This window comes from Mirounga leonina, unplaced genomic scaffold (genome assembly GCF_011800145.1).
Source record: "Mirounga leonina isolate KUSES-001 unplaced genomic scaffold, KU_Mleo_1.0 Mir_94, whole genome shotgun sequence".
Lineage (NCBI taxonomy): Eukaryota > Metazoa > Chordata > Mammalia > Carnivora > Phocidae > Mirounga > Mirounga leonina.
Window position 1 is genome coordinate 8,150,177 of NW_023270855.1, and position 25,385 is coordinate 8,175,561.

The window sequence follows — 25,385 nt, forward strand, 5'->3', positions numbered from 1 at the left end:
TCGAACCCACATTCCTGAAGGCGGAGTCCTGGACTGGGCGTTCCAAGGAGGTGGGGGTAGGGCATCCGGCCCTGAAGCCCGCCAGCCGGGCGCCTCGAGCCCCCACCCCCGCGGCGGCTCGGGCTACTCCCGCGGCCCAGGGTCACAAAGGCGGTTGCCAGGCGCCCAGTGGAGAAAAGATGCGGCCAGGAAACAGCGGCCGCCACTCTGGAGCGTGCGGCCCGCGGAGTTCAGCAGGTGAGCCCCCGGCCCGGATGGTGGGACCGGGCCCGGGCTCCCACCGCCACGTCCGCTTCGGCCAGAGCCGTCTGACCTCCACCCCCGGTTAGGGATCCCCGGGGGACAAGCCCCTTCTTCCCGCTGGGACGGGGAGCCTCCCCACTCCTGGTAGCTCCAGCCTCTCTGGATCAGGATCGGAATCACAATTCACGAGGACCTCAGCTGCATTTGGACGCTTACTTCCCCTTTCTCAGGTGGGGAAATCGAGGGACTCGGTTCCTTGGAACGGGAGGAGTATGAAAGGGAAGACTTTTTGGCCAGGAGTACAAAGTGTTCCCTATCTGGGAGCTATTAAAGCAGCTTGAACAGACTTCCAAGGTTCAAACCCTCTTGGAGTGGATGACAGTGATTTCTGGGTGGTGGGAGCAGAGGGGTGAATCGTCTTGATTTAAAACTTGGTGGAAGTGGCTTAAAGATCTGGGATCAGAAGCCCTCTCATCCCCACGTTCGTTCTGTCCAGTACTTAAGGCGGGACATTTGATAAAAAGCCTTTTACGTCTGGCCCTATTTGCTCTTAGGAGGGGAGTCAGGAAAAGGATCCTGGGATTAAATAATCTTTTTGGTCATATACTGAGGAGTTAACACCCTCCACACCCCACCTTGCCATGGTGCTGTACCAGAGCAGCCCTGATCTTGGATGTATTCTCTCAGGGTGATGATAGCAAGCATCAGAAGACTTTCATAGGCTGTTTGTAATAGATAACCATCCCCTCAGTGTCAATTTTTCATCCTAAAGCAGTCCAGATATTTGAACACAGTATGTGAAGGAGTGTACAAAGATAAGGAGAGACAGAACAGTCGAAGGAAAACAACAAATCTCCTTTATGCTACCCACAGTCAGGGACAGGTCTTCTGGTTTGAAATGTCATCAACTCTTTTTTTAAAATGAACTTTACTGTCTTACAAACTATGGTGGAGGAGTCAACTTTTCACAGCATTTCCTGGGCAATTACTGGATGGGATGGGATCAGATCTGCTGCTGTTACCTTTTGTGGGAGAAGAGAGAAGGGGCAGAGAAATATACTTGGCTGGAAAGAAAAGGGAACTGCTATGCCCCTTACCATAATAGGTAGGTGCTCAAGAAATGTTGGCTTCTTCTGAATTCAGTAAAACCTTTTATATATTGGCAGTTTTAAAGTAGAATGATGGAAAATCCAAATTCTACTTAAATAGTTAGCAACATCTTCCCAGCCCTTTGCTTTTTCTTCAAAGGTGGGGGCGGGGGGGGGGGGGGAGAATCAAGATCTTAATCACTAGGTTGCCCATAACAAACCAAAAACAAAACAAAACACACATAGAAGAATTAGCTTTAACCATTTTTAAGACTGTCCTTTGGAAACTTTTCTTCCTTTTAGCCTGGTGTAATTCTTCTGAGATGGTACATAAGTAGCTCAGGGCTCTGAGAGAGCTGTTCCCGTCAGAAAACAGGTTTTTAGGGCCAAGAGGAGACTGTCTCCATAACTAATACCGGAAACCTTAAGTTCCTTAAAAGGGATGGCATAAGAAATTCTGAGACTGTGAGTACATCAGAATCCCCTGGAGGGTTTGTTTAAATGCAGATTGCAAGCCCTACCCCCAGTTTCCCAGTAGGGCCCAAGAATGTGCATTTCTACATTTCCAGATGATGCTGAAGCTGCTAGTGCCAGAATCACACTTTGAGAACCACTGGTATGAAGTACCAGGAATTAGAGTCACAAATATTTAGTAAGACCTGGCTTTTCTGAGCTTCTAACCACAAATAATGTCTCATCATGAAGTGCCAGCAGCCTCTGTCCCCTCAGAGGTGTAGATTCTGTCTTTAGCAGTTAACAACACAGTATATGTCCTAATAGTGAACTGGGATTATTCCACTTTGGACAATTCCATTTCCTCACCTGTAAAATAGGTTAAAACCTACCTTCAGAGGCTTGTGATAAGATTTAATAAAGTTTTAGTATACATAGCAGTTGCCAGATTCAATACTTGTTACCATCCACTACTGCCCTTTATAGAATTACTAGTATCCTTAACATCTATTGGAATCTGTTAAGGAGAACTACAGAGTAAGTTAAAGTCAATAATGAAACAAATAAATGTGAAATTAAACGGCCGTGCCCTCCCCCAAACCACGCTAGGGAAATTCCATGTTCTGATTCCTCTTCTTTAGGACTGTCAATGGCAGGATACCAGCTTTGGTCACCATGGACCCCACTGGACGAGAGCTTCCAATGGCTGCGGCACACAACACCTACACCTTCTTCAAAGCATCCCTTTAGGGCTTCCCCCTGCTTCCCACATACCCCTTCTGACCTTGAAGTGCAGCTGTGCTTTCAAGAGGTCACTCTAGTCCTAGACAGCCCATTTCTGGAGCCTGGGGTGAGTCCCAAGTTACCCTGCCACACATCAGAGCTCCGAACCATGAACAACAAGAAAGGGCTGGTCAGGAAGCCCCAGCCTATCCGCCTCAGTGGAGTGGATTCCGTGTTTGGCAGGGTCATCACAGCTCAGCCACCAAAATGGACTGGGACCTTCAGAGTTTCAGACAAATCAGCCTTTTGCAAAATCACCAGCCGGGAGAACCAGTGGCCCACTGGACTTAAGGAACCTCAGATTCAGATGACAGTGACCATGTGCAAACAGATGCTGCGCTCTATCCTCTTACTGTATGCAACATATAAGAAGTGCACCTTTGCCTTGCAACACTCCAAGTAAAGGGTTCCCATCTGATTCCTGTTCCTCATACCATGTCCTGTGCTATGTGCCTGAAGCTTACAGAAACCTGTCCATGTAAAAGAAACTGACATCATCTGAGCCATCTTGCTTTTCTGTCAAGCAGTGATAATTCAGGAACCCCTTTCCTCCTTCCCCCTTCCCCCCAAAGGCCAGTGACAGAGCAAAGGAGAACATTTCCATTGTAAAGTTGAACAACATTTAAAAGAGTCAAACTAGTGTTGACATGTACATGTGAGAAAGAACCATTAAACCATATAAACCAATGAGCCTAGTGTGAACTCACTTAAACATCTAAGACCACAATGAGATGGGGAAACAAAGGGGTATCAAGGAAGGAGATTATGACTTTCCAAGTACATGAGGATGAAGGGGTCAAAAATCTATAGATGGGTCAAGGATTAAAAAAAATTATAAAAACAAAACAAATAATCTACCCCACCAAATCAACAACAAAAAAACCTTAACCAACCACATCCTAATACCACTGGAGAGTACAAAAGTGGATAGTAATATTAGCAAATATTAAAGAATATTTATAGCCTGGCAAGAAAGAACTTGGAAGCAGCAATGAAACTGGGCTTTCTGGCAGAACACATGAGAGCTCACCATTTTAGCTGGTGTACTATTAGTAATTCTGCAGAATTGTTATAATAAGTCTATAGGTATAACTCAGAATAATGTGGAAATAAACATATATACAAAGTCAACATGAGTTTGATGGTGACTTTTCCCTTTTTATCTTCTATCTACATGACCAAAAAATTTTTAAAAAGCAGCCAGAATTTTCCTTTTGGACTTTCTTTGGGCATTGACCAGAAATTTGTTACTCCTCCAAAAACATCACAAAGATCTTCTCATCTCAAATAAAGAATAGGAAACATGGTTTTAATTGGTAGAACTGATGTGTTGGCACCAGTTGCCATTATTTCTCTGCATAAACCCCAACTGAATTCCATGTAATCCTTGATTTAGGAAGGACATTCAGAAAGAGGAATGAGGTAGTTGAGGCAGAACTTAAAACAGAATTTATTTGTAAAACTGGTACAATCCTAAATTTCTAAGTTTCAAAACTAGCTTTCAAAGCCCAGAATTGTTGACTATTCCACAGCAAAGCACTGCCATGTTTGCCCAGACTGGTAAGTAACGCTACAGTGGAATCCTGAGCCAGGGTCTTTGATGATGTTAGATGACCTGTGAAATTCACAATTAAGGTGATTCAGTAAAGCCCACCCTCCTAATGACAAAACAGGATGCTTCCGGTAAGGAAGGTAAGACCGCAGATTCCAAACCCTGAACACAAAATGGGAAGAGGCTAGCAGAGATGGAGAAGGGGCATCCGTCTCTCTGTGGTCTAGTTGGAGTCATCATCACTCTCATCACTATCTTGCTTCTTTTCTCCATCACTTACTTCATCTTCTTCACCATCCTAAGAGGCAAAGGATAATTAGATATTTTAGGTCATCTAGGTGACCCCATGAATTACAGTACTGCTCCCATAGGATTTATAACTGTACTGTATCATTGTTAAAATCAATGATAGGTGTTAAGCCATTCATTTGAAAAAGGAATCGAAGCTCCCCCATTTTTCTTCTATCATGACCATGGAGGTAGGCCACTGTGATACTGACCTATGACATTCTGCAACTGAACCAAATTCGCATGATTTCTAAATAAGCCATGGTTTTCCACCTCTACTGCATGTGTGTGACATAGAATAAAGCAGGCACTCAATACAGAATGGAATGTTTGCTAAATTAAGAATTCTGGTGTATCTAATACGAATTCAGCATAAAATTCTTTGGTCTGTAACTCTAATCTGGGAGGTTTGCTTAGGAGAAAGTACCAAAGTATTGTCTGCTTCAAAATTTTTTTATGAGAACAAGGTAGAGGTATACTATACAAATAATAAAAGTATTTTTCATGCTAAATGATCTTTCTGCATTAGCCTCAAATTGCATTATAGAGAGGCTTCACAGCAGGGGTTCTTCCTTTTTTTTTTTTTTTAAAGATTTTATTTATTTATTTGAGAGAGAGAATGAGAGAGAGAGAGCACATGAGACGGGGGAGGGTCAGAGGGAGAAGCAGACCCCCTGTTGAGCAAGGAGCCCAATATGGAACTCGATCCCGGGACTCCAGGATCATGACCTGAGCCGAAGGCAGTCGCTTAACCAACTGAGCCACCCAGGCGCCCCACAGCAGGGGTTCTTAAATCTGAGCTTCTTGGTATCTAAAACCCACCTGAATTTTAACAAAATTTTATAAACGTATACATTTTTCTTCAGCTTTCTTTAAAGTCCTAAAAGTGGCCCAGAAAAGAATAAGGACCCCTACTCTTACTATAGTCCTCAGTGATTGCAGCTTTTGATTCTATGCTTTAGCTTTCACCTAATGTGCTCATATTTCTATTTTATATATTCAAACAACATATTTAAATGTTTTAACTCTTTCTTCTCAGCACTCAGAGAACACTTGACCTTTTCTCCCCTCTAAATTAGTTTGATACAAATTTAATATGAATAATGAAAAGGAATTTTTAACTCTATAACATATGCCACAACTTGAGATACTCTTCCGGCCCCCACAGAACTCATATAAAAACAGAAACTTTTCTGGAGAGAATGGAGATGGGCACAGAAATCTTTGATTATAAACATAAGCAGGGAGGGGCGCCTGGGTGGCTCAGTCATTAAGCGTCTGCCTTCGGCTCAGGTCATGATCCCAGGGTCCTGGGATCAAGCCCTGCGTCGGGCTCCCTGCTCAGCGGGAAGCCTGCTTCTCCCTCTCCCACTCCCCCTGCTTGTGTTCCCTCTCTCGCTGTCAAATAAATAAATAAAATCTTTAAAAAAAAAACAAACATAAGCAGGGAGGGGGTGCCTAGCTGGCTCAGTTGGAAGAGCACGCAACTCTTGATCTTGGGGTCGTGAGTTCAAGCCCCAGGTTGGCTACAGAGGTAACTAAAATAAATAAATAAACTTAAAAAAAAAACCCATAAACAGTAAAATTTCTATACTTTCTACTGACTCAGAATAATTAACAAAATACATCAATCAACTGCACACTTGGGCCTTATGCAGAGATACCTCCGTTGCTTTGCTCTTGGAAACCTGGGATGCTGTATCATCCTCACTCTCCTCGGAGTTCTGGGACTTAATCTCTTCACCCTAAATGTGAATGGGCCAAGACAAATGGTGGGTTATAATTATCATATTTGGGGTTTCAAGGGGAGAAAGGCTTAGTTTAAAGGCAATAGAAAAGATAATATTCTAGGCATTCAAACATGGTCAAACACGGACATCAACCTGTGATTTAGTATCTAGAGTAGTGATAATCAACCCAAGGTTTCTGAGATATGTGTGGCTCTAATAGAATATGTAGTTTTACAAAAAGTCCATTGCTGTATTCTAATATCATACTAGATTTTACAAGGCCAGGATGTATTGGTAAATATTGTTCTGAAATTTCCCAAAGACCTTAAAGTATATGACCAACGACACACCAACTACAAATGGCCATGTTGAGGCTGAAAGACAGTATACAAAGTGGTTTAAGAACATCAGCTTTTCATCCTTTCTCTTTGGACTCAAACCCTGGCACCTCTCACTTATTGCTGAATGACTTTAGGTAAGTTACTTAACCTCTCCAAGCTTCACTTTTCTCATGGAAACAATAGTATTGTTTTATTATAGTATTTTGTTTAATAGTATCATGGAAATAATAGTACCTCATAGAGCAAATGTGAAGAAAGGAAACAAAGTCTCTGGGGTGCTATTCTTTTCATATGTAAGATTATAAACCCCTCACCTATTGTAAACATGAATGAGAAGGACTTGGATCCTATATGAAAATTGCTAAAACTCCAAAGGAGTACTATAGCCATATAAGATTTCAGCCAGACAGTTCAAACACCTTAGAAATGTTTATTTGTTAAAATTAGGCAGAGAACAATAAAAAATTAAAATAAAATCAACTTACAAGGCTATAAAAAAAAAAATTAGGCAGAGAATAATTTCAGGAATAAGACAGAGTGGTTTAGAAAAAGACCCAAAATAATTTAAAAAGTTTATCCACATAAACAATTGTTATTATGAATCTACCCCCGGTAGTACTTACAGGAGCCCACTCTGGCTAAGGAGAGAGGTTTTATTGATCTGGCTCTTCTATCGCTGCAGCCTTGTTGTTATCAGCGGTATGTTTTGGTGCCTTTGCTGGCTAGGATGAGGGGTGGAACCCATGACTAAGACCAGAAGCAGTGTCTCCTAACTTTAAAAGGTAAATGGCCACAGCCTTAAGAGAAAGGCAAGTCTTATAGAGAAAACAAGGCTTAGTTGACCTCCTTGACATACCTTCTAATGCTCTCACAAAGAGTGGGAGTAGATTATCTTGGGCTGGGCCCTAGGCTTACCTGCAAGTCCCGGTTTTTGAGGTTGCCCAGCCAGAAAGCCTCCCTGCAATTGTTGAAGATAAGCATGGCTTTCACTCTGCAAACTAAAAGCTCCAGGGTCTTTTTGAGCAAAGGCACATGTTTGGTGAGTTTCGTGTCCTGGTGAATCTAAATGGAAACAAAAGCACCCAACTCATCTGGATTTATCATGCTTTCACATTCCTATACAGAAACTTTTGAATTCCTGATATCTTGAACACTGAATAAGAGCATAAGTCCTTCCAGTATAGGTCAGAGACATATTCCATTAAACAGCAGTTTGGCAGAGTACTCTGAAGAGAATGGCAGCTCCCCTTCAAGGTAAAAGAGCCTAGAAGACATACCACCAACACCTTAGGTTCTTCTTCATGACCTCTTATTGACCAATTATCAATGAATTTACCTAAAATGTTCTTGAACATGTATTATACTGATATTAAACAACAGAGTATCCCTATTTAGCTAGGTGTCCCTAAAACTCCATTGTTCAACAAATTCTAAAGTTAGAACCAGGGGAAGAAGTGAGCAATAGACTGAAAAAGAATTTGGTTTGCCCATGACTACAGAGTTCTATGGTTCTGTGTTTCTTCAGACAAAAAGTGACAATGGTTCAATTGTAGGCTTTAAGTGGAAAAATCCTCTAATGGTAAAATGTTCTCACAAGAGACAGATGTGTTCCTTGACAAGTAAATAGTACAGCTGAAAAGCTCTGAAGATGTCTGCTTTTAGAACCACCTCTTGTCTCTAGCAAAGAATCGTCACTTACATAATATTCCTCCCACCCGAGTACGTTATAGAAGCAACACGTCCACCAACATTCTATATCTCTCACCAAAGAGAAGCTTCTACAGGAAACAGAGCTATGGAGTTTGAGTCAAACTTCAGATGCAGAAACTGCCCTCTACATGACTGCCCAATTTCAACTAGCAACTAAGGATCTGAGCACTCTGAATTAAACTGCCTTTGGACAGACAGTCTCAAAAATAAAGACTCAAGAAGAGTAAAAAAGGAAGAAGGAACTGGAGCCTGTGGATCTCCTAATCACACTGCTGATTAAGCCAACAGGCAGGCTGGTGCCATGACCTGCTTTCCTTCATACCTTGGAATGCCCACACAGGTGATGAAGCAGCCTCGTATCCAGCTGGAAGGTTTCCAGTAAGCTCAGAACATCCTCCTACAACCAACAAAATCATAAATGCCATATTAAATGCTCTCATTTCATTTTAGATGCAACCAAGGGCTCCAAAGAGGATAAGCTCCACAGGTTCCAGCTGTGTATTAGCAATCATCTCAATTTGGCCCTTGAAGCTAGGGCTTACTAGCTATCCCCCCCTTTCTCTTTCTAGGTTATGAGGAACCAACCAAATACTGTGGGAGTGTCTTGCAAACTTGCTAAATATGTGTAAGAAATCATCACCTTTGTTACTATCCTTATTTCATTACTATAACCCTGGATCTCACTTGGCCAAAAAAAACCTCTCAAGACTACCTATTACAGGGGCGCCTGGGTGGCTCAGTCGGTTAAGTGTCTGACTTTGGCTCAGGTCATGATCTTGGGGCCCTGGGATCAAGCCCCACATCACGGTCCCTGCTCAGCGGGGAGTCTGCTTCTCCCTCTCCATCTCTCCCTGCCCCTCCTCCTGCTCGTGCTCTCTCTCTCTAATGAATAAGTAAAATCTTTAAAAAATAAAAGTTAAAAAAAAAAGTCTGCATGTTAAAAAAAAAAAAAGACTACCCATTACAACAGCAAAGAGTTTATGACACACATGAATTATTATTATTATTCCTGAGGGTAGACTTAGACAAGCACAAAGGAATAAGCAAATGACACACTGATATCGAGGTCCTAGGAGTGTAGCAACACAATAAAACCAAGCTAAAAGGAGCAACCACCCTCAGATCTGGCGTAGAAGTAGAAAGGTGGGTTTAATCAGAGTGGGTCTAAAGTTCAGCCTACTTTGGAATATTCAGTCCAATATGGGCATCTCTGGTGATAGCTGAAGTGGATCAAAGGAGCCAGAGTAGAACTGTGGCCCAGAACCTGGGCAAGGGGACCGCCCCCACTCCCAGCCTAGGAGCCACCATGGATAGATCTTCTGAGCAATTGTACAGAACCCATCTTTCTTCTGTGCTCTCAGTTCTTACCCGGTGTTTTCTAAAACTGAAGTCTAGGAGCGGCATACACTGCTTCAGAAATGCTTCCACAAAGAGACGTCCATACTGAAGAAGAGAAGAGACACACTGGTGATGACCCCTACTGAGGTCTTGCACACAAAGAGCCCCTGCCTGAGGTAGCATAGCATCACCCAGCCCAGGGGTTTTATTTTCTTATTTTCGTATATAAAAAGATAAACTGGGAAGAGTCCAAAAGTTAATTTGGAAAATGTAAGCTTAATGCAAAAACTAAATGGGCCTCTAACTAAGCCTCAGAGTTAGGCAGACTTAACTATCCTAGACACAGCCAATGGGCAGAGGCCATAGAAAACAGGTGGACCAGCTGTCTGAGAACCACTTACTCACAAAAGGAAAAAAACCGTGTTGAGCTGAGGAAGTACATAACTAACTGCCAAATCTACCAATCAGATAAATCACTCCCCCTTCTTACCCATTTTCTGCACTGGCACCAGGGTGGAGTAAAGAGGAAGAGAGGAGCCAGGGGATAACAAGAATGGGGCGCCATCCAATTGGAAGGAACCATAAGGAGTAGGAAAGACACATTCTCCTCATAACGTTTCCTAGCTCCTAACCCATCATCAAATCTAGGGCTAATCTGGGCTCTCCCCCAGGGAGACAAGTTTGGGTTATCAGGATACCAGCTTCCACATTCATGAGGCCAGCCATGGGCTTTAAAAAGAGGAATCGGGGATGTGTGGGTGGCATAGTTGGTTAAGCGTCCAACTCTTGATTTCAGGTCAGGTTATGATCTCAAGGTCATGAAATGGAGCCCTGCATCAGGCTCTGTGCTCAGAGTGGAGTCCGCTTAAAACTCTCCCTTTCCCTCTGCCCTTCTGCCCTGTGTGCATGTGTACTCTTTCTCTCTCTCAAATAAATAAATAAATCTTTAAAAAATTAATTAATTAAAATAAAATAAAAAGAGGAATCACCCACCACTCCTTCCTCCCTATTGCCTGGGAAGGAATGGCAAGGAGTGACGAGTGCTCCTGAAGTCAGCTGTCCTGAAGCCACTCCCCATAGTTCTCAGACTCAGGTCAAAAGTTTTCAAACTCATAGAAAAATCAGCTTCTCCAGTCATCCCACTACTGTGGGAAAACATATCCACTGTCTTTTCTAAACTACCACCTGTTAGCACAGATTCCAAAAAATCTGGCTTGTGGGCAAAGTATTAAGCAACTCCTTTCAGCTGAGGCCATTTCTAGAAAGATCCACAGGAAGAATAAATACTAAAGAGTGCCAGGTCAAGGAGCGCCTGGTGGCTCAGTTAAGCATCTGCCTTCGGCTCAGGTCATGATCCCAGGGTCCTGGGATCGAGCCCCGAATTGGGCTTCCCTGCTCAGCAGGAAGCCTGCTTCTCCCTCTGCCACTCCCCCTGCTTATATTCCCTCTCTCGCTGTGTCTCTCTCTGACAAATAAAATCTTAAAAAAAAAAAAAAAAAAAAGAGGGCCAGGTCAATCTCTCACCTTCAAACATACATGCAGAACAGGACGACTATCAAACACCTGGAGATACAAAAGACAAGAAACCAAAGCTGAGGTCTGCTTGTTTGAGCACCGCCAGCCTCTTCCCCATTGTGCAAAGCACAGCTCTGGGTGTCATAGAGAATTCTAAAATGAAGAAGGCATGTCAACAATTAAATTAATTATGAAACAGAATAAAGTAATCACCATCACTGAAGTTCAAAAAAGGAACATGGAAGCAAAGAGTAAGAATTCTAACTCAGGATATTAAGAAGATGGCATTATAGAAATCCAAACCTTGATGTGAAGCCTTAAAAAAAAAAATAGATGAGAGGTGGAAGGAGAGAGAATGACATTCTGAGCTGGGAGAATAGCCTAGCAAAATCATGGAGTGGGTAAGAGTACAGAGTGTATGGGACAAAGAAAGCATTCAGGGTTGGAAGAATGAGACAGTGGGAATGTGCTCGGGTCACAGAGGACCCAAGACAAGGTGAGAGCCATTAAATAGTATTGCGGCACAGATAGGGAAGGAGAAAGAAAGAGAAGGAAAAAGACACTGCCTCGGGAGAGAAGAAAGGATTATCCAGGATGAGTAGAGGGACAAGGGAAAAAGAAAGGTGAGAACAGGTCCCCAAGAAAGGGAGGGGAAACGAGCAGGGAGAGTCCATTTTGGAAGCCAGGACCCTTCTCGGTTTCTGTAGTTAGCTGGTGAGGTGGGTCAAGGAGCCTGCACACTCACCTTTATCAGGCTGATGAGGATACTGAAGTCTCGAACAGCCATATTCCAGTAGAGGAGCTTCTCTTCATGAATCTGGGGGCAACCAAATATATAGGTACTTCTGAACCAGCCAAGTACTTCTCTTACTGTATTTCCACTAATATATGGGTCTTGGGTTACATAGCTATTCAAAGATTAATTTAAGGCAATTATTCTCTCAGATGTTACCAGTGCACCCACCAGATGATTCTGAGGCCTGCATAGGGTGCCTTATAGAGAGTTTCTAAAGAGGACTCCTCTTCAGGAACTTCCAAGTAGGAAAAAGCCTCTGCAACATACCTGCTGGTGACCAGATCCCTGCAGCTTCTCTGATTCCTACGCTCTCAGCGGTCTAGCTCAGTTCTGGTTAACAGGCAGCAGCACAGCATCTTAAACAGGCCTGCTCACCTCATGCCAGCGCACGAGCAGCAAACTGCCGGGCATGGGAGGCTGCGACCAGACATTTTTTCCAGAGCTAGGGCTTGCTTATGGAGCAGTCTGAGCCTGCCTCTGGGCAGTAGCCAGGGAGTATAGAGCCCAATCCTCCCTCAAACTGGAAGGAAAGGAAATTAAACCAGGAACTCTTTGACAAAGAATCCTGGATCTCTCTAACTCAAAGGAAGTAGTTTAGAAGAAACCCTGGACCCAAGAAATAGAAGATGCAGCAGCTTCCTAGTAACCAGGTCTACCTCTTGTGGTGGGAATATCTGACCCACCTGTTGTGAGTCTGCTGCTGTGCCAGCCTGAAGACCCTTTACTGTCTTCTCTAGTTCAGCCATCATCACACGGAAGAAAATGACAAAGGTGTGCCTAAAGAGGGGAAAACATGCATGCTCACACAACAACGACGGGTTAGAAAGAACTTCCAAGGAAGAAGTCAAGGAATCAAAAGTCATTTCCTTCCCCCACCTCTCAGAACTTCCTTTCACTAGGGTCCACTGTTAAAGGATAGGGGAGTGGAAAGGATTCACAAAGGAGCCCAAGAAGATGGCCTGTCAAATAAAGGAATTAACTTTATGAAGGGAGACCGTGTAGTGGCATGGAAGGAGCTGTGAGGTAGTAGTAAAAAGATCCAAGTTCAAGTTCCTAATTCCATACTGCCTGTGTAAGTCTGAGTAAGTTCCCTCTCTAATGCTCATTTTCCTCATCAGTACAACAGGGATAATAATACCTACCTCACAGAATCATTGAAAGGATCGAATGACATAAAGAATGTGAAAGTGCTTTATAAACTTTGTATGAGATAAAAAACCCATTGAGATGTACATGATTAGACACAACACTTTATCCTAAAGGTGGTTAAAATATTAGTCTCACTTTTAAAGGATGAAAGTACTAACATGAGATGTTTGATGACTAAATATTGTCTTTGAAGACTACTGAAAATTCATTCCTCACTAAGGTCCTTTCACATGGGTTGGCTGAGAGCACCTTGAAAAAAAGGCACAGTAGACATTCTATGTGTTGAATGAATGACTGTACCTACCATGTGTATCAGAATTAAATGAAGGGTGAGCCTACTGGGAAGGGGGCTGAGGCCGGGTCATCTTTACCAGGCCAGGAAGGCAGGGTTTGGCCCTGGCAACCGCACTGCGATGTGGTTCGAGATCCTGCCCGGGATCGGCATCATGGCCGTGTGCTTGGTCATCCCTTGCGTAGCCACGGCGCACATCCACAGGTTCAGTAATGGAGGCAAGGAAAAAAGGGATGCCTATTATCCATATCAGTGGAGTTTGATGCAAAGAGATAGGCGGGTCTCTGGAGTTAATCGTTACTATGTGTCAAAGGGTTTGGAGAATATCGATTAAGGAAGCATTTTCCTGACTGATGAAAAATAACTCCGTCATACTCATCTACCCCTTCTAGACGGTAAGGCAGTGTATTAATGTAGTGCATAATAAAAACAAAACAAAACAAAAATTAAATGAAGGGTAAGGTAGTTATTTGGAAACCACATACATTGGACAGTGTGATTCTAATTAGGGAAAAAAACTGGAGGAGAGAACTCCCTTACCTGGTCAGGGTAGGGAACGTGGAAGAAGATGCATCTTTAGGAGAATTGATCAGTTCTGGGACACCAACCCCAGCAATCTCCTCTATGGCCTTCAGAACACTGTTTGTATGCTCCAGGTAAATGCTGCATTGAGAGCCACAGGAATATAAACACACGTTACCAGAATTCCTAAATCAAGATTTCTTTCCTGACATATTACCAGGTACTTAGCTTTATTTATTTATTAAATTTAAATATTTTATTTATTTAGAGAGAGCGTGTGTGGGTGCACCCATGCAAGCAGGGGGAGGGGCAGAAGGAGAGGGAGAAGAGAATTCCAAGCAGACACTGCACTGAGCGTAGAGCCTGATACAGGGCTCAATCTCATGAACCTGAGATCATGACCTGAGCAGAAAGTAAGAGTTGGTTGCTTAACCAACTGAGCACCCAGTCATCCCACCAGGTACTTAGCTTTAAAACAACTACTAGTGTTTATAAATTTTTTTAAAAAGATTTTATATATTTATTTGACAGAGAGAGACACAGCGAGAGAGGGAACACAAGCAGGGGGAGTGGGAGAGGGAGAAGCAGGCTTCCCGCTGAGCAGGGAGCCCAATGCGGGGCTCGATCCCACGACCCTGGGATCATGACCTGAGCCGAAGGTAGGCACTTAACGATTGAGCCACCCAGGCGCCCCTATTAATTTTTTTTAAAAGATTTTATTTATTTGAGAGAGCACGAGCAGGGGAAGGAGCAGAGGGAGAGGAGGAGACTTCCAGCTGAGCAGGGAGCCCTACGAAGGGCTCGATCCCAGGACCCCGGGATCATGACCTGAGCCTAAGGCAGACGCTTAGCCTACTGAGTCACCCAGGTACTCCTACGAGCATTTATTTTTAATCAAATGAAGATTGCAGGTAATTATCAGGAGATAAAGGAAATGATGTTTCAATTGGAAATACAGTTAGACACTTTGGAAGTGATGGATGAGTCTTGGATATAGTAGGCAACAAATTATTACCTAACTCTGGTTAACAAAGCAAAATACAACAGCAGACGCCTCCATTTCCTCCAGCTAGTCAGGAACTAGCTGACAGTATAAAAAAGAACCAGTGGGGCACCTGGGTTCCTAGGCACCTGGCAAGAGATCCCAACAATGGCAAAATGGACTATTTGGCTCATGGAAAGAAACCAAGCCTCTCACCTGAGCAAAGTTTGGAGCTGTTCAGTAGGGATGCTACTCTTCTCTTTCTCCCCACTTGGCCACACCCGACAGAGGAACTGTTTGGCCAACGAAGCTGATGGAGAAGCAAGACAAACACCCTCATGCATGGAAAAAAAAAAATTTTTTTTTAAAGATTTTATTTATTTAACAGAGAGAGAGATAGCGAGAGCAGGAACACAAGCAGGGGGAGTGGGAGAGGGAGAAGCAGACTTCCCGCTGAGCAGGGAGCCTGATGTGGGGCTCTATCCCAGGACCCTGTGATCATGACCTGAGCCAAAGGCAGCCGCTTAACCGACTGAGCCACCCAGGCACCCCTCAAGCATGGAAAATTGACTATACTCTTGTTTTTCAGGTTTTTGGGGGATGATTAATGATCAAAAGGATTGTTGTGTTTTTTTTTTTAATATTTACTCTGAAGTTCCTAGTCTGACAATTTGGAAAAAGCTACCATGGGTTCCTGCTCTACTGGTCCTTTGACCAGAAATAAACCCGTTTGTCTAGGACCCAATGCATCCCACCATCTCACCCTGCCCTGACACATACACAAACATGAACTCAAAAGACACACTGCTGGGCAATAGGACAACCAATCTTGTTCCTCCTGAGCAGATCAATAAGCCATGCCCACCTTAAAGATTCCCACAAAACCCTCCCCTTTTAATCAACAATAAATAATAAAAGGCTTGTTTTGCATTTTCTTCTTGCTTCCTGTGTGTGCTGCCAATTAGAATATATAATTAGTTGCATTCAAAGAGCTATGACAAAAAATAGTTAAAGAAAAAGATCAGGAGGGGCGCCTGGGTGGCTCAGTCGGTTAAGCGTCTGCCTTCGGCTCAGGTCATGATCCTGGAGTCCTAGGATCAAGCCCTGCATTGGGCTCACTGCTCAGCAAGAAGCCTGCTTCTCCCTCTCCTCCCAGTTCATGCTTTCTCTCCCTATTTCTGTGTCTCTCTCAAATAAATAAATAAAATCTTAAAAAAAAAAAAAAAAAAGGATCAGGAATGGGGCCCAGCCTTTCTTTACACTTAATCAAATCTTGATTTCTCCTTTCTCCCATTTTATTAACCTAGCAGTTTGTATCTCTTTTTGTCAAATGTCTCAGATAATTTACAAGAAAAAAAAAAAAAGGGGCACGAATAAACAGAAGCCGAACAGAAAATCAGCTAGCCAACTGAACTAACCAAACTCAGACTAAACAGTATCAGCAGAAATCAGTCATATCTCCTTCTGGGAAAATGTCCTTCTTGATATGGCAAGAGGGCACATCCACTCTTATGGGGGGTTTCACATGTAAAATATACAAGGTCCTAGGATGCCCTAAGTTTGTAAGTTTGAGTTAGTTATTAATCCTATTCATGAAGAAAAAAAAGAGGATCTGGGCCCATCACCAATTTTTTCTTTGTTCTGAGTAGGAGCTGTAGATTTCTCCAAAATGACCATCAAAAGTCTGATGAGATAAAGAGCACACTGGAAACTGGGAACGCTGTGAGAGAAATTCTGCAAGTAATTGAAGCTCTGGCTGTAAGGGAGACAAGAAAGAATAAAAAAGATATGACAAGTGTTACAGATATGTCTAAATTCATGAATTGTCCAAGTTGACTTGCGTATTTATTGATCTAATCAGAATCCTTCTCATTTTCAGGTGCTTTTGTGGCCACCTTCTATCAAGACCCTGATAGAGAACCTTTAGCCTTCATGAAGAAAGCCAGGGCGGAACAGAGCCCAGGGCCTGGAATGCTGGCTTGGAAGGGGTCATGTACACCAAGATACCCAAAGAGGAGTTTACGCCATGCTTACCTGAGCAACCCTGAACAAATTATTTGCTCTTAAAGCCTAAGGCAACACAATGAGAATAAAGTTTCAATTCTAGGTTTACAGGGAAAGTGAAAGGAAACTATAAGACAGAGAAAGCAGAGCTTTTAATAAGTGTACCATATATATATATGGTCAGCTTTCAATGCACTGAAATAATGGGAGATGGGGAGTCAAAATTAATCCAAAACTGTAGTTGAAATAAAACTAGAGTGTACTCTCCTGATTGATTGTGGGAAGGAGGTCAAACAAATTTAAAAGCACTATATTTAAAATGAAGTAAGGTCTTGCCCTATAGGCAGGGATGATAAGCATTAATTGCAGATCCAGAGACAATGTAGAGGAGGTGAAAGACAAAATTACTCTGGTTGAAGCTGGGATAGGAAGCTGGGAACCATGCCTCTTAGATCTCCTTTTCACCTCCCTCTTCCACTGCCTTGCCCTCAGCCTAGGCTCCTCTTCTTTCAAGACTGGGAGGAAATCAGTGGTAACTACTGCTACCTAATTACCTGACCCTACGGAGAGACTGAGTAGATTTCTGGAAAATCAAGAGTTGACTACAGGTCACTAGTGTTTTCGACATCATTACCCAAAAAGGCCAACTTTACAGGATGCAGGATACCAAAGATTTAGTAGGATTTTTTTCAACAGTTTCTAATGTTCCAGGATTTATCTGAATACATAGATGAAAAAGCTCATATGACTGAGGAAAAGTAGCTGAAAACATCAGTTTCCCTCACAACTACTGAGAGGACACCCAAGTGATTTCCAAGAAACCTTGCTAATTCTGTTTTAGTTTTTGGGACAACACTCTGGGATATGTAGTCTGACCTACCTGAGCAATTCCTCCAAGGACTGGTCGGGCTCTCCTTGTTTCAGTCGGTTGGTAAGGACCTCAAGGGCTGAATACAGTAAATTATGATTTTCAGGCTGTAAAAATCCACTCCTAAGGGAAATTCAAGGTAAGATGGTTGAGCTCAGTTTTAGGAAGATTGCTTAAACAGCATTTGAGGATCCTGGCCTCCAGGCTATAACATCAGTAAGTCAATGGAGGAAAAGCAGAACTAGAGCACTGGAAGTACCCAGGTACCCAATTCAGTCAGCTCTGAGTCTCACACTACAAGGTGAAGGGCACCTAAAACAGTCTTACCTTAAGGACCTAACAGTCCTCTTAGGTTTATTTTCAGGGAAAAAAGCTCTTCTTCATTTGCTACATTTTAGAGAAGTCTCAGCCTTCCTCCCCAGAAAAACCAGAAATAACTTCGTCAATTGTTAAATCAGTATCGATTCCATAAAAGGTAAGTCTTGACAATTCTCTCTCTTTTTTTTTTTAATTTTTTATTTATTTGAGAGAGAGAATGAGAGAGAGAGAGAGCATGAGAGGGGGAGGGTCAGAGGGAGAAGCAGACTCCTCGCTGAGCAAGGAGCCCGATGCGGGACTCGATCCTGAGACTCCAGGATCATGACCTGAGCCAAAGGCAGTCGCTTAACCAACTGAGCCACCCAGGCGCCCCGACAATTCTCTCTTCAGATTATCTTTCCTATTGTTCCCTCCTTCCCAAGCTCAGGCCGTCACTCCAAGCCAGGTCCTTATCATCATCACATATGCAGATCACTGAGACACCTTTTGACTGGTCTTTCTGTAACCCTTTCCAATCTGTCCTGCACACTGCTGCCAAAAGGATTTTCCTAATTGATTTCATTAAACCTTGCCTCTGATCATCAAATGCCAGAATTGCTTTTCTGTACAACATTCAAACTCTTCTGACCTTCAAGGCCCAGCACGATCTGAGCCCCTAGATTTTCTTTCTTTTTTTTTTTTTTTAAAGATTTTATTTATTTATTTGAGACAGAGAGAATGAGATACAGAGAGCATGAGAGGGAGGAGGGTCAGAGGGAGAAGCAGACTCCCTGCCGAGCAGGGAGCCCGATGCGGGACTCGATCCCAGGACTCCGGGATCATGACCTGAGCCGAAGGCAGTCGCTTAACCAACTGAGCCACCCAGGCACCCTAGATTTTCTACTCTTATAGAAGCATCTCTACATCACCAGTGGTAGTCCTTCTGCCTTTCAATAAATGAATTCTGAGGGCCTATAATAGGTCAGGTTTTGTGGGGGGAACAGCTTTGAGATACAAAGTGACATACAATGAACTGCATGTATTTGAAACATTGATCAGTTTGATCAGGTGACATATATAAACCCATGAAACCATCACTGCTATGAAAATAATGAACATATCCATTACCCCCAGGAGCTTCCTTATATTCCTTTGAAATCCATCTTTCACTCCATCCTCCTACCCAATGATAGGCAACCACTGATCTGTTTTCATCACTAAGAGATTATACGCTTTTTCCTAGGGTTCTATATAAATGGAATCAAATGCTACGTACTCTTATGGTCTTGGTTTCTATCCAGTATAATTTTTTTCTTCATCCATGTTGTTGTGTGTAGTATTCCACCATATGAAAATTTGTTTATCCATTTACCAGTTGATGGACATTTGTTTCTAGTTTGGGGCTATTACAAACAAAGCTGCTATCAACATTCGTGCACAAGATTTTGTATAGACATATGCTTTCATTTCTCTTGAGTAAATACCTAGGAGTAGAATGGCTGTGTTGTATGCCAGGTGTATGTCTAACTTTTTAAGGAACTGCTAAACTGTTTCAAAAGTGGATGCACAATTTTACATTTCCATCAGCAGCATGTGAGAGTTCCAGGTGTTCCATGTTCTCACCAATATGGTAAGGTAAGTCTTCATCATTTAGCCATGCTGTAATTTTAACTTGGAATTCCTTAATAACTAATATTATTGAACATCTTTGCATGTATTTATTTGCCATCTGTATATCTCTTTGATGAGGCATCTGATCAAATCTTTTGTCAGGCACTGTTTTTAAGGACTGGGGATACAATGATTGGTTTCAGCTCCCATGAAGCTCATGGTCTAGAAAGGAAGATAGATGAACAAGTAACTGCAATAAAATGTGGTAAGTCTCATCATAAGAGGATACTAGAGTATTAGGAGAAAACTGGGAGTTAGGCAGAAAGGAGGAGGCTTACCTGCCCTAGGGGTCAGAGAAGATGCCCCTGAGGAACTAAAGTTTAAATCCAGATGTCAGAGATGAGTTAGAAAAGACTGGTGAAGTCAGAATGGCTAAAATTAACAAGTCAGGAAACGACAGATGTTGGCGGGGATGCGGAGAAAGGGGAGCCCTCCTACACTGTTGGTGGGAATGCAAGCTGGTGCAACCACTCTGGAAAACAGTATGGTGGTTCCTCAAAAAGTTCAAAATAGAGCTACCATACGATCCAGCAATTGCACTACTGGGCATTTACCCCAAAGATACAAATGTAGTGATCCGAAGGGGTACGTGCACCCCGATGTTTATAGCAGCAATGTCCACAATAGCCAAACTGTGGAAAGAGCCAAGATGTCTATCGACAGATGAATGGATAAAGAAGATGTGGTATATATATACAATGGAATATTATGCAGCCATCAAAAGGAATGAGATCTTGCCATTTGCAATGATGTGGTTGGAACTGGAGGGTGTTATGCTGAGCGAAATAAGTCAATCAGAGAAAGACATGTATCATATGACCTCACTGATATGAAGAATTCTTAATCTCAGGAAACAAACTGAGGGTTGCTGGAGTGGGGGGTGGGGTGGCTGGGTGATAGACACTGGGGAGGTGAGCGCTATGGTGAGCGCTGTGAATTGTGCAAGACTGTTGAATCAGAGATCTGTACCTCTGAAACAAATAATGCAATATATGTTAAGAAAAAAAAAAAGAAGAAGATAGCAGGAGGGGAAGAATGAGGGGGGGGAAATCGGAGGGGGAGACGAACCATGAGAGACGATGGACTCTGAAAAACAAACTGAGGGTTCTAGAGGGGAGGGGGGTGGGAGGATGGGTTAGCCTGGTGGTGGGTATTGAGGAGGGCACATTCTGCATGGAGCACTGGGTGTTATGCACAAACAATGAATCATGGAACATCAAAAACTAATGATGTAATGTATGGTGATTAACATAACAATAAAAAATTAAAAAAGAAAAGACTGGTGATCAAGGAGGGTGGGGATCCAGGTAGAAGAATGACTATGTGTGAAGTCTTCCAGGTGAAAGCAGTAAAGGGTACTGAAAGCAATTCAGCATATAGCTGGAGGGCATAATGTAAGATGAGTGGAAGAGCAGGAGCCAGATAATAAAAGGCCTTAGAAGCTAGGGAAAAGACGGAACTCAAGAAAAATCTAAGGACAACCAGAACCAAAGTTGGGACAGGATAAGATTGGGTTTGCAATGGGAAGACCACTGACCACTATGTGAAGAAGGGACTGAGGGAGGTAACTGGAGGCAGAGACCAACTGTGAAACTAATCTCATCCAGGTGAGATGATGGGAGTCTCAAAGCAGTGCAGCAGGAGAGCAACAGATGGCTACTTAGATGTTATTTAAAAGATAAAATTAACAGGATTTGGGGATCTGATGTGGGAGAGAGAAAAGGTAGTGGGTAGAGAAAGGGACAAAGAACAACTGCTGGTTTCTGGCTCAGACACTGGTGGTACCATTTACGTAGCCCGGCAAAGCTGAAGGAGCTGTGGTGAGGGTGATACATTCCATTTTGGATGGGATGTGTCTGAGGTGTCAATGACACATCTAAGGAAGTGTTGAGTAGGCAGTTGGATATAAATGCCTGTAACTCAGAACATAAATTTCAGCACAAATTTAAGCTTGGGTGAGACTGCCCAGAAAACCTGCATAAGAGAGGAGCCAGAGCCCAGCCTTGAAGAACAAAAGCATTTAAAGGACACATCTCCCTCATTTCTACTTTCACCCATGCCACGCCTTCCCGACCCTTCCTCTACCTCCCAAATGCCATCTATCCTTCAGGGCCCTATGAAATCCCATTGCTTCCACAAAGTATCTCAAAATACCCCAGCTCAAAATGTATTCAGCTCTTTAACATATAATCTGAAATTTATCTACAAGTTGTTCAGTTAACAACATTTTTAAAAGATTTTATTTTTAAGTAATCTCTACACTTAGTGTGGGGCTCCAACTCACAACCCTGAGATCAAGAGCCAGTCAGGTGCCCCAGTAACAATTTCTTAAGTAAAAGTCTCTCCAGTGTTATTATGGACAGGCTGCCACGGAAACACGGTTAAGAATCAGATGGCCCAATCTGTTACAGGTTAGCCAATATCAAGTCACCTAATTTTCAAACAAGTTAAAATCATTGCCATGTAAGACACAGAGGGTACAACATCAAACAAAATGATGCAGACAAGAACACTTCAAAAAGAACAAGTACGATATTTACATAAGACTTTCGGAGTCTTTTCCTTCTTCTTTACCTCAGTGCCTTGGTGACTGCCAAATAAAAGCAAGTGCATACTTGATTATTTCTACCTACCACATCTGCCACTTACTCACCAAGCAAAAAGCCCATGAAAAATCTGCAGTAGCCTCTGATAGCATGAAGACATTATGTGGTACTCCTGAACTTTCATTCTTGGGCCATCAACTATACCATGGTTCTCAGCAGCTAAGCACTAAAAAGGAAAAATGCTTTTAGGACAGTTGTTTCAGCAATTGCCCTCACTTTTCCTTCAATATTTCTCAGCCAAAAATGAAATCTCTTATTCACTTAGTAATTTCTAATTTTTTTTTTTTTTAAAGATTTATTTACCCATTTGAGAAAGAGAGAGCACACGTACGCATGAGAGTTGGGGGAGGGCAGAGGGACAGATTCTTCAAGCAGATTCCCTACCGAACGCAGAACCCTATGCAGGCCAATCCCAGGACCCATGAGATCATGACCTGAGCCGAAACCAAGAGTCAGACACTCAACGAACTAAGCCACCTAGGCATCCCAGTAATTTCTAAATTTCTATATAAGATAGGCTGCTGACCTGAAAATAGTTGTGAATGTTCTCCAGATGGTTACACATTGGAGCTAGCAGCTGAACAATACTATGAGCAATTTCTTGGGCAGATCGCTGATGGAGATGTGAGAATCCAATATTCCGGTTTCCTTTACTCTATAATAAACTCAGAGTTACTGGGGGAAGAAACCGCTGTATAGCTTCTCTGAAACAGAATTTGTTAAGGAGTTTAGTCAGACCTGGGTCACAAGGCAGGAGTTGACAGAAGAAATTGGTTGCTTGCCTAAAACTCTATTCTGACAGAGGGATCTTGCCCCGTCTTCAAATTACCAAGAGACTGGCTTTTATAGAGTACAAAATGTTTGATTGAGAAGTACAGAGCCATAATTACTAATGAGATAAAGCGCACACAAAAATAGAAATCATTTAGGCTGATAAAAACATCGAGCAAATAGTGAGTACAAAAAAAAAATCAAACAACTGGATATATTAATGTTTAAATGTTTACACCTAAAACTTTCTCGTTCTGTTGTTAGCATCATTCCACTGCTTCACCAGATGCTACATGCACATTTGTACATTATATACACATATGAGGTTCTGGCCTTCTCTAGATAGCCAACTACTACTACACTGAGGCTTGGGCACGGGTTCAGTTTGGCTTTTAAAAGCAAAATCCAAATTAAGAACAGGATTCAGGAATGCTCAGGGCATTTAGAAATACATAGCCTGTTTGGGGTGGCTTTTTTTATTTCTCTGTTTCAGAGTTCCTTTCTAAAGCAAGGTGAATGGGCTCTAGAAATGAGGCTGCCACCATGCTACCCAGTGACCCAAGCATAATGCCAGAGAAAGTGATAACTTATTCATTAAGACCTCCTGGTTTCCAAATTCATTAAGGCCAGGGCTTGTGCTTCTGCCTATACTAACCTTGAGGAAGGGGATTCTCCTGGCAACAGAGGGTGTCAGCATATTCTCCAGTTTCTGGGAGAGATCTTCCAGCAAGAAAAGCAGCTCAGGAGGCTGAAGTTGCACAATTTCCGTAGCCTGTCACAAGGAGGAAAGAAAGGATAATTCCAAGCATATCCTCGCTATCTTTTTGAAGGAGCACATTTCAGGTTTACTCTTCCCAGTGGGTGAAGAATCTGACCATTCCCAAAAAAGGGGGAAATTTCCCCACCTCATATAAATGGCTGTTGTGCTCTGTCAACGAATCAAAAAGTCAAGCACTCCCAAAGTAAAACCAATTTCAAATTATTAAAATAGGAATCCAAGTGAGTATAGTTTTAGAAAACATACTCTTCTTTCTTTTTTTTTAAAGATTTTATTTATTTGTCAGAGAGAGAGAGAAAGAGCACAAGCAGGGGGAGGGGCAGAGGGAGAAGCAGGCTTCCCGCTGAGCAAGGACCCTGGGATCATGACCCGAGCCGAAGGCAGATGCTTAACGCTTAAGCGACTGAGCCAGCCAGGCATCCCAAGACATACTTTTTCTCTAGAAGTAAATGTCTCTGTGTATCCTTCCAGCTGTGGACTTGAGGTGCACTTCCTAAGTACCCTAGGATAAAAAAGGACTAATTCAAGGGAATTTTGCTTTTCTCTGTTCATTAAATAATCCTTTCATATATTCTTTCCCTTAATGTTTTGCTACTATTAACTCCATGCTGGGTCCCTAAAAAGGTATAACACTACCAGAAGCAGAATGAGCCAAATGCAATCTCATTTCAAACTGTTTACACAATAAACATTTATGGAGAATCTCCAAGCGGATGTAGAAAGATTGGGGTAGGGTGGGAGGGTAGATACTATCTTTACTGTGAAGGAGCTTACATTCTTATAAAAAAATTTATAGTAAATTCCATGATATTTCTTTTTAATTTTTACTTTTTTATTTTATTTATTTTAAAATAAGCTCTAGGCCCAAAGTGGGGCTTGAACTCAGGACCAGGAGATCCAGAGTTGCATGCTCTAATGACTGAGCCATCCAGCGCCCCTCTCTCTCTTTTTTTAACCTGAAGAAACTACTCTGGTGAAATCCCTATCAAAAGTTACCTCTTCTGTGAAAATGTGCTCCACTTCCAATTTCATTATAAATACCATTCTCTCCTCAGAGTTTCACTGGTACTTGGTTCAGACCTTCGATATAGCACATACTGCTAGTTATGTCTGCTTCCTTTATTAGATTATGAGCTATTTGAAGGCTAGCATCATGCTGTATGCACTAGTGCACTGCCAATGTCTAGATTAGTGTAACACATAAAAAAGGCCTGGATAAACATCTGATGGATGCTAAACAAACATCATGAAACAGCGAAAACAGCATTAACCTCTATAAACCAGAACAGCGCTGCTCTACAAGAGTAATCTAAATAGTTATTAGTAGTAAACTAAAATAAGGATCATATCATTGGCATGATCTTTCATAATGTCTAATATATTGTAAAAAAATTATATTTATTTAAACATCGAGATGATGATGGGGGCACCTGGGTGGCTCAGTCAGTAGACCGTGTGACTTTTTTTTTTTTTTAAGATTTTATTTATTTATTCGAAAGAGAGAGACAGAGCATGACTGGGAGAGGGAAAAGTAGACGCTCCGCTGAGCGGGGAGCCCCGACATGGGGCTCAATCCCAGGACCCCGGGATCATGACCTGAGCTGAAGT

The 25,385-nt window shown here is 42.5% G+C and overlaps 3 protein-coding genes across 4 annotated transcripts in view; 2 read left to right on the forward strand and 1 right to left on the reverse strand.

Annotated features, from left to right (window-relative positions):
- On the forward strand, positions 1-3,249 carry FANCD2OS (FANCD2 opposite strand). 2 transcript variants are annotated; one of them, XM_034996486.1, is made up of 2 exons: positions 1-1,348; positions 2,426-3,249. In XM_034996486.1, exons 1-2 carry the CDS (start codon positions 1,165-1,167, stop codon positions 2,968-2,970), a joined length of 729 nt encoding a protein of 242 aa, XP_034852377.1. In that variant the 5' UTR covers positions 1-1,164; the 3' UTR covers positions 2,971-3,249. The 2 variants fall into 2 exon arrangements, with proteins under 2 accessions (XP_034852377.1, XP_034852378.1); XM_034996487.1 differs by having other exon boundaries at positions 1-473.
- A 744-nt stretch (positions 3,250-3,993) lies between these two features.
- FANCD2 (FA complementation group D2) overlaps positions 3,994-25,385 on the reverse strand; it is a 57,723-nt gene continuing 36,331 nt past the window's right edge. The window contains exons 30-44 of the mRNA XM_034998681.1: positions 23,655-23,771; positions 22,755-22,883; positions 22,276-22,394; positions 17,667-17,777; positions 16,408-16,538; positions 14,999-15,092; positions 13,819-13,941; positions 12,521-12,614; positions 11,787-11,858; positions 11,051-11,089; positions 9,557-9,631; positions 8,511-8,585; positions 7,394-7,540; positions 6,072-6,152; positions 3,994-4,417 (exon numbers count right to left, since the gene is read on the reverse strand). Coding sequence (XP_034854572.1) covers positions 4,343-4,417; positions 6,072-6,152; positions 7,394-7,540; positions 8,511-8,585; positions 9,557-9,631; positions 11,051-11,089; positions 11,787-11,858; positions 12,521-12,614; positions 13,819-13,941; positions 14,999-15,092; positions 16,408-16,538; positions 17,667-17,777; positions 22,276-22,394; positions 22,755-22,883; positions 23,655-23,771 — 1,482 coding nt within the window. The 3' untranslated portion in view covers positions 3,994-4,342. The remainder of the gene's footprint in view (positions 4,418-6,071; positions 6,153-7,393; positions 7,541-8,510; positions 8,586-9,556; positions 9,632-11,050; positions 11,090-11,786; positions 11,859-12,520; positions 12,615-13,818; positions 13,942-14,998; positions 15,093-16,407; positions 16,539-17,666; positions 17,778-22,275; positions 22,395-22,754; positions 22,884-23,654; positions 23,772-25,385) is intronic.
- LOC118006077 (NADH dehydrogenase [ubiquinone] 1 alpha subcomplex subunit 1-like) lies at positions 13,155-13,669 on the forward strand. The gene has a single exon (XM_034998683.1). It carries the CDS (start codon positions 13,400-13,402, stop codon positions 13,610-13,612), a length of 213 nt encoding a protein of 70 aa, XP_034854574.1. The 5' UTR covers positions 13,155-13,399; the 3' UTR covers positions 13,613-13,669.

Excerpts from the sequence above, each read along its gene's own strand:
- LOC118006077 (XM_034998683.1), top strand. The coding sequence starts at position 13,400 with ATGTGGTTCGAGATCCTGCCCGGGATCGGCATCATGGCCGTGTGCTTG.
- FANCD2OS (XM_034996486.1), top strand. The coding sequence starts at position 1,165 with ATGAACTTTACTGTCTTACAAACTATGGTGGAGGAGTCAACTTTTCAC. Across the intron at positions 1,349-2,425 it reads TATGCCCCTTACCATAATAG|GACTGTCAATGGCAGGATAC; the intron begins GTAGGTGCTCAA and ends CCTCTTCTTTAG.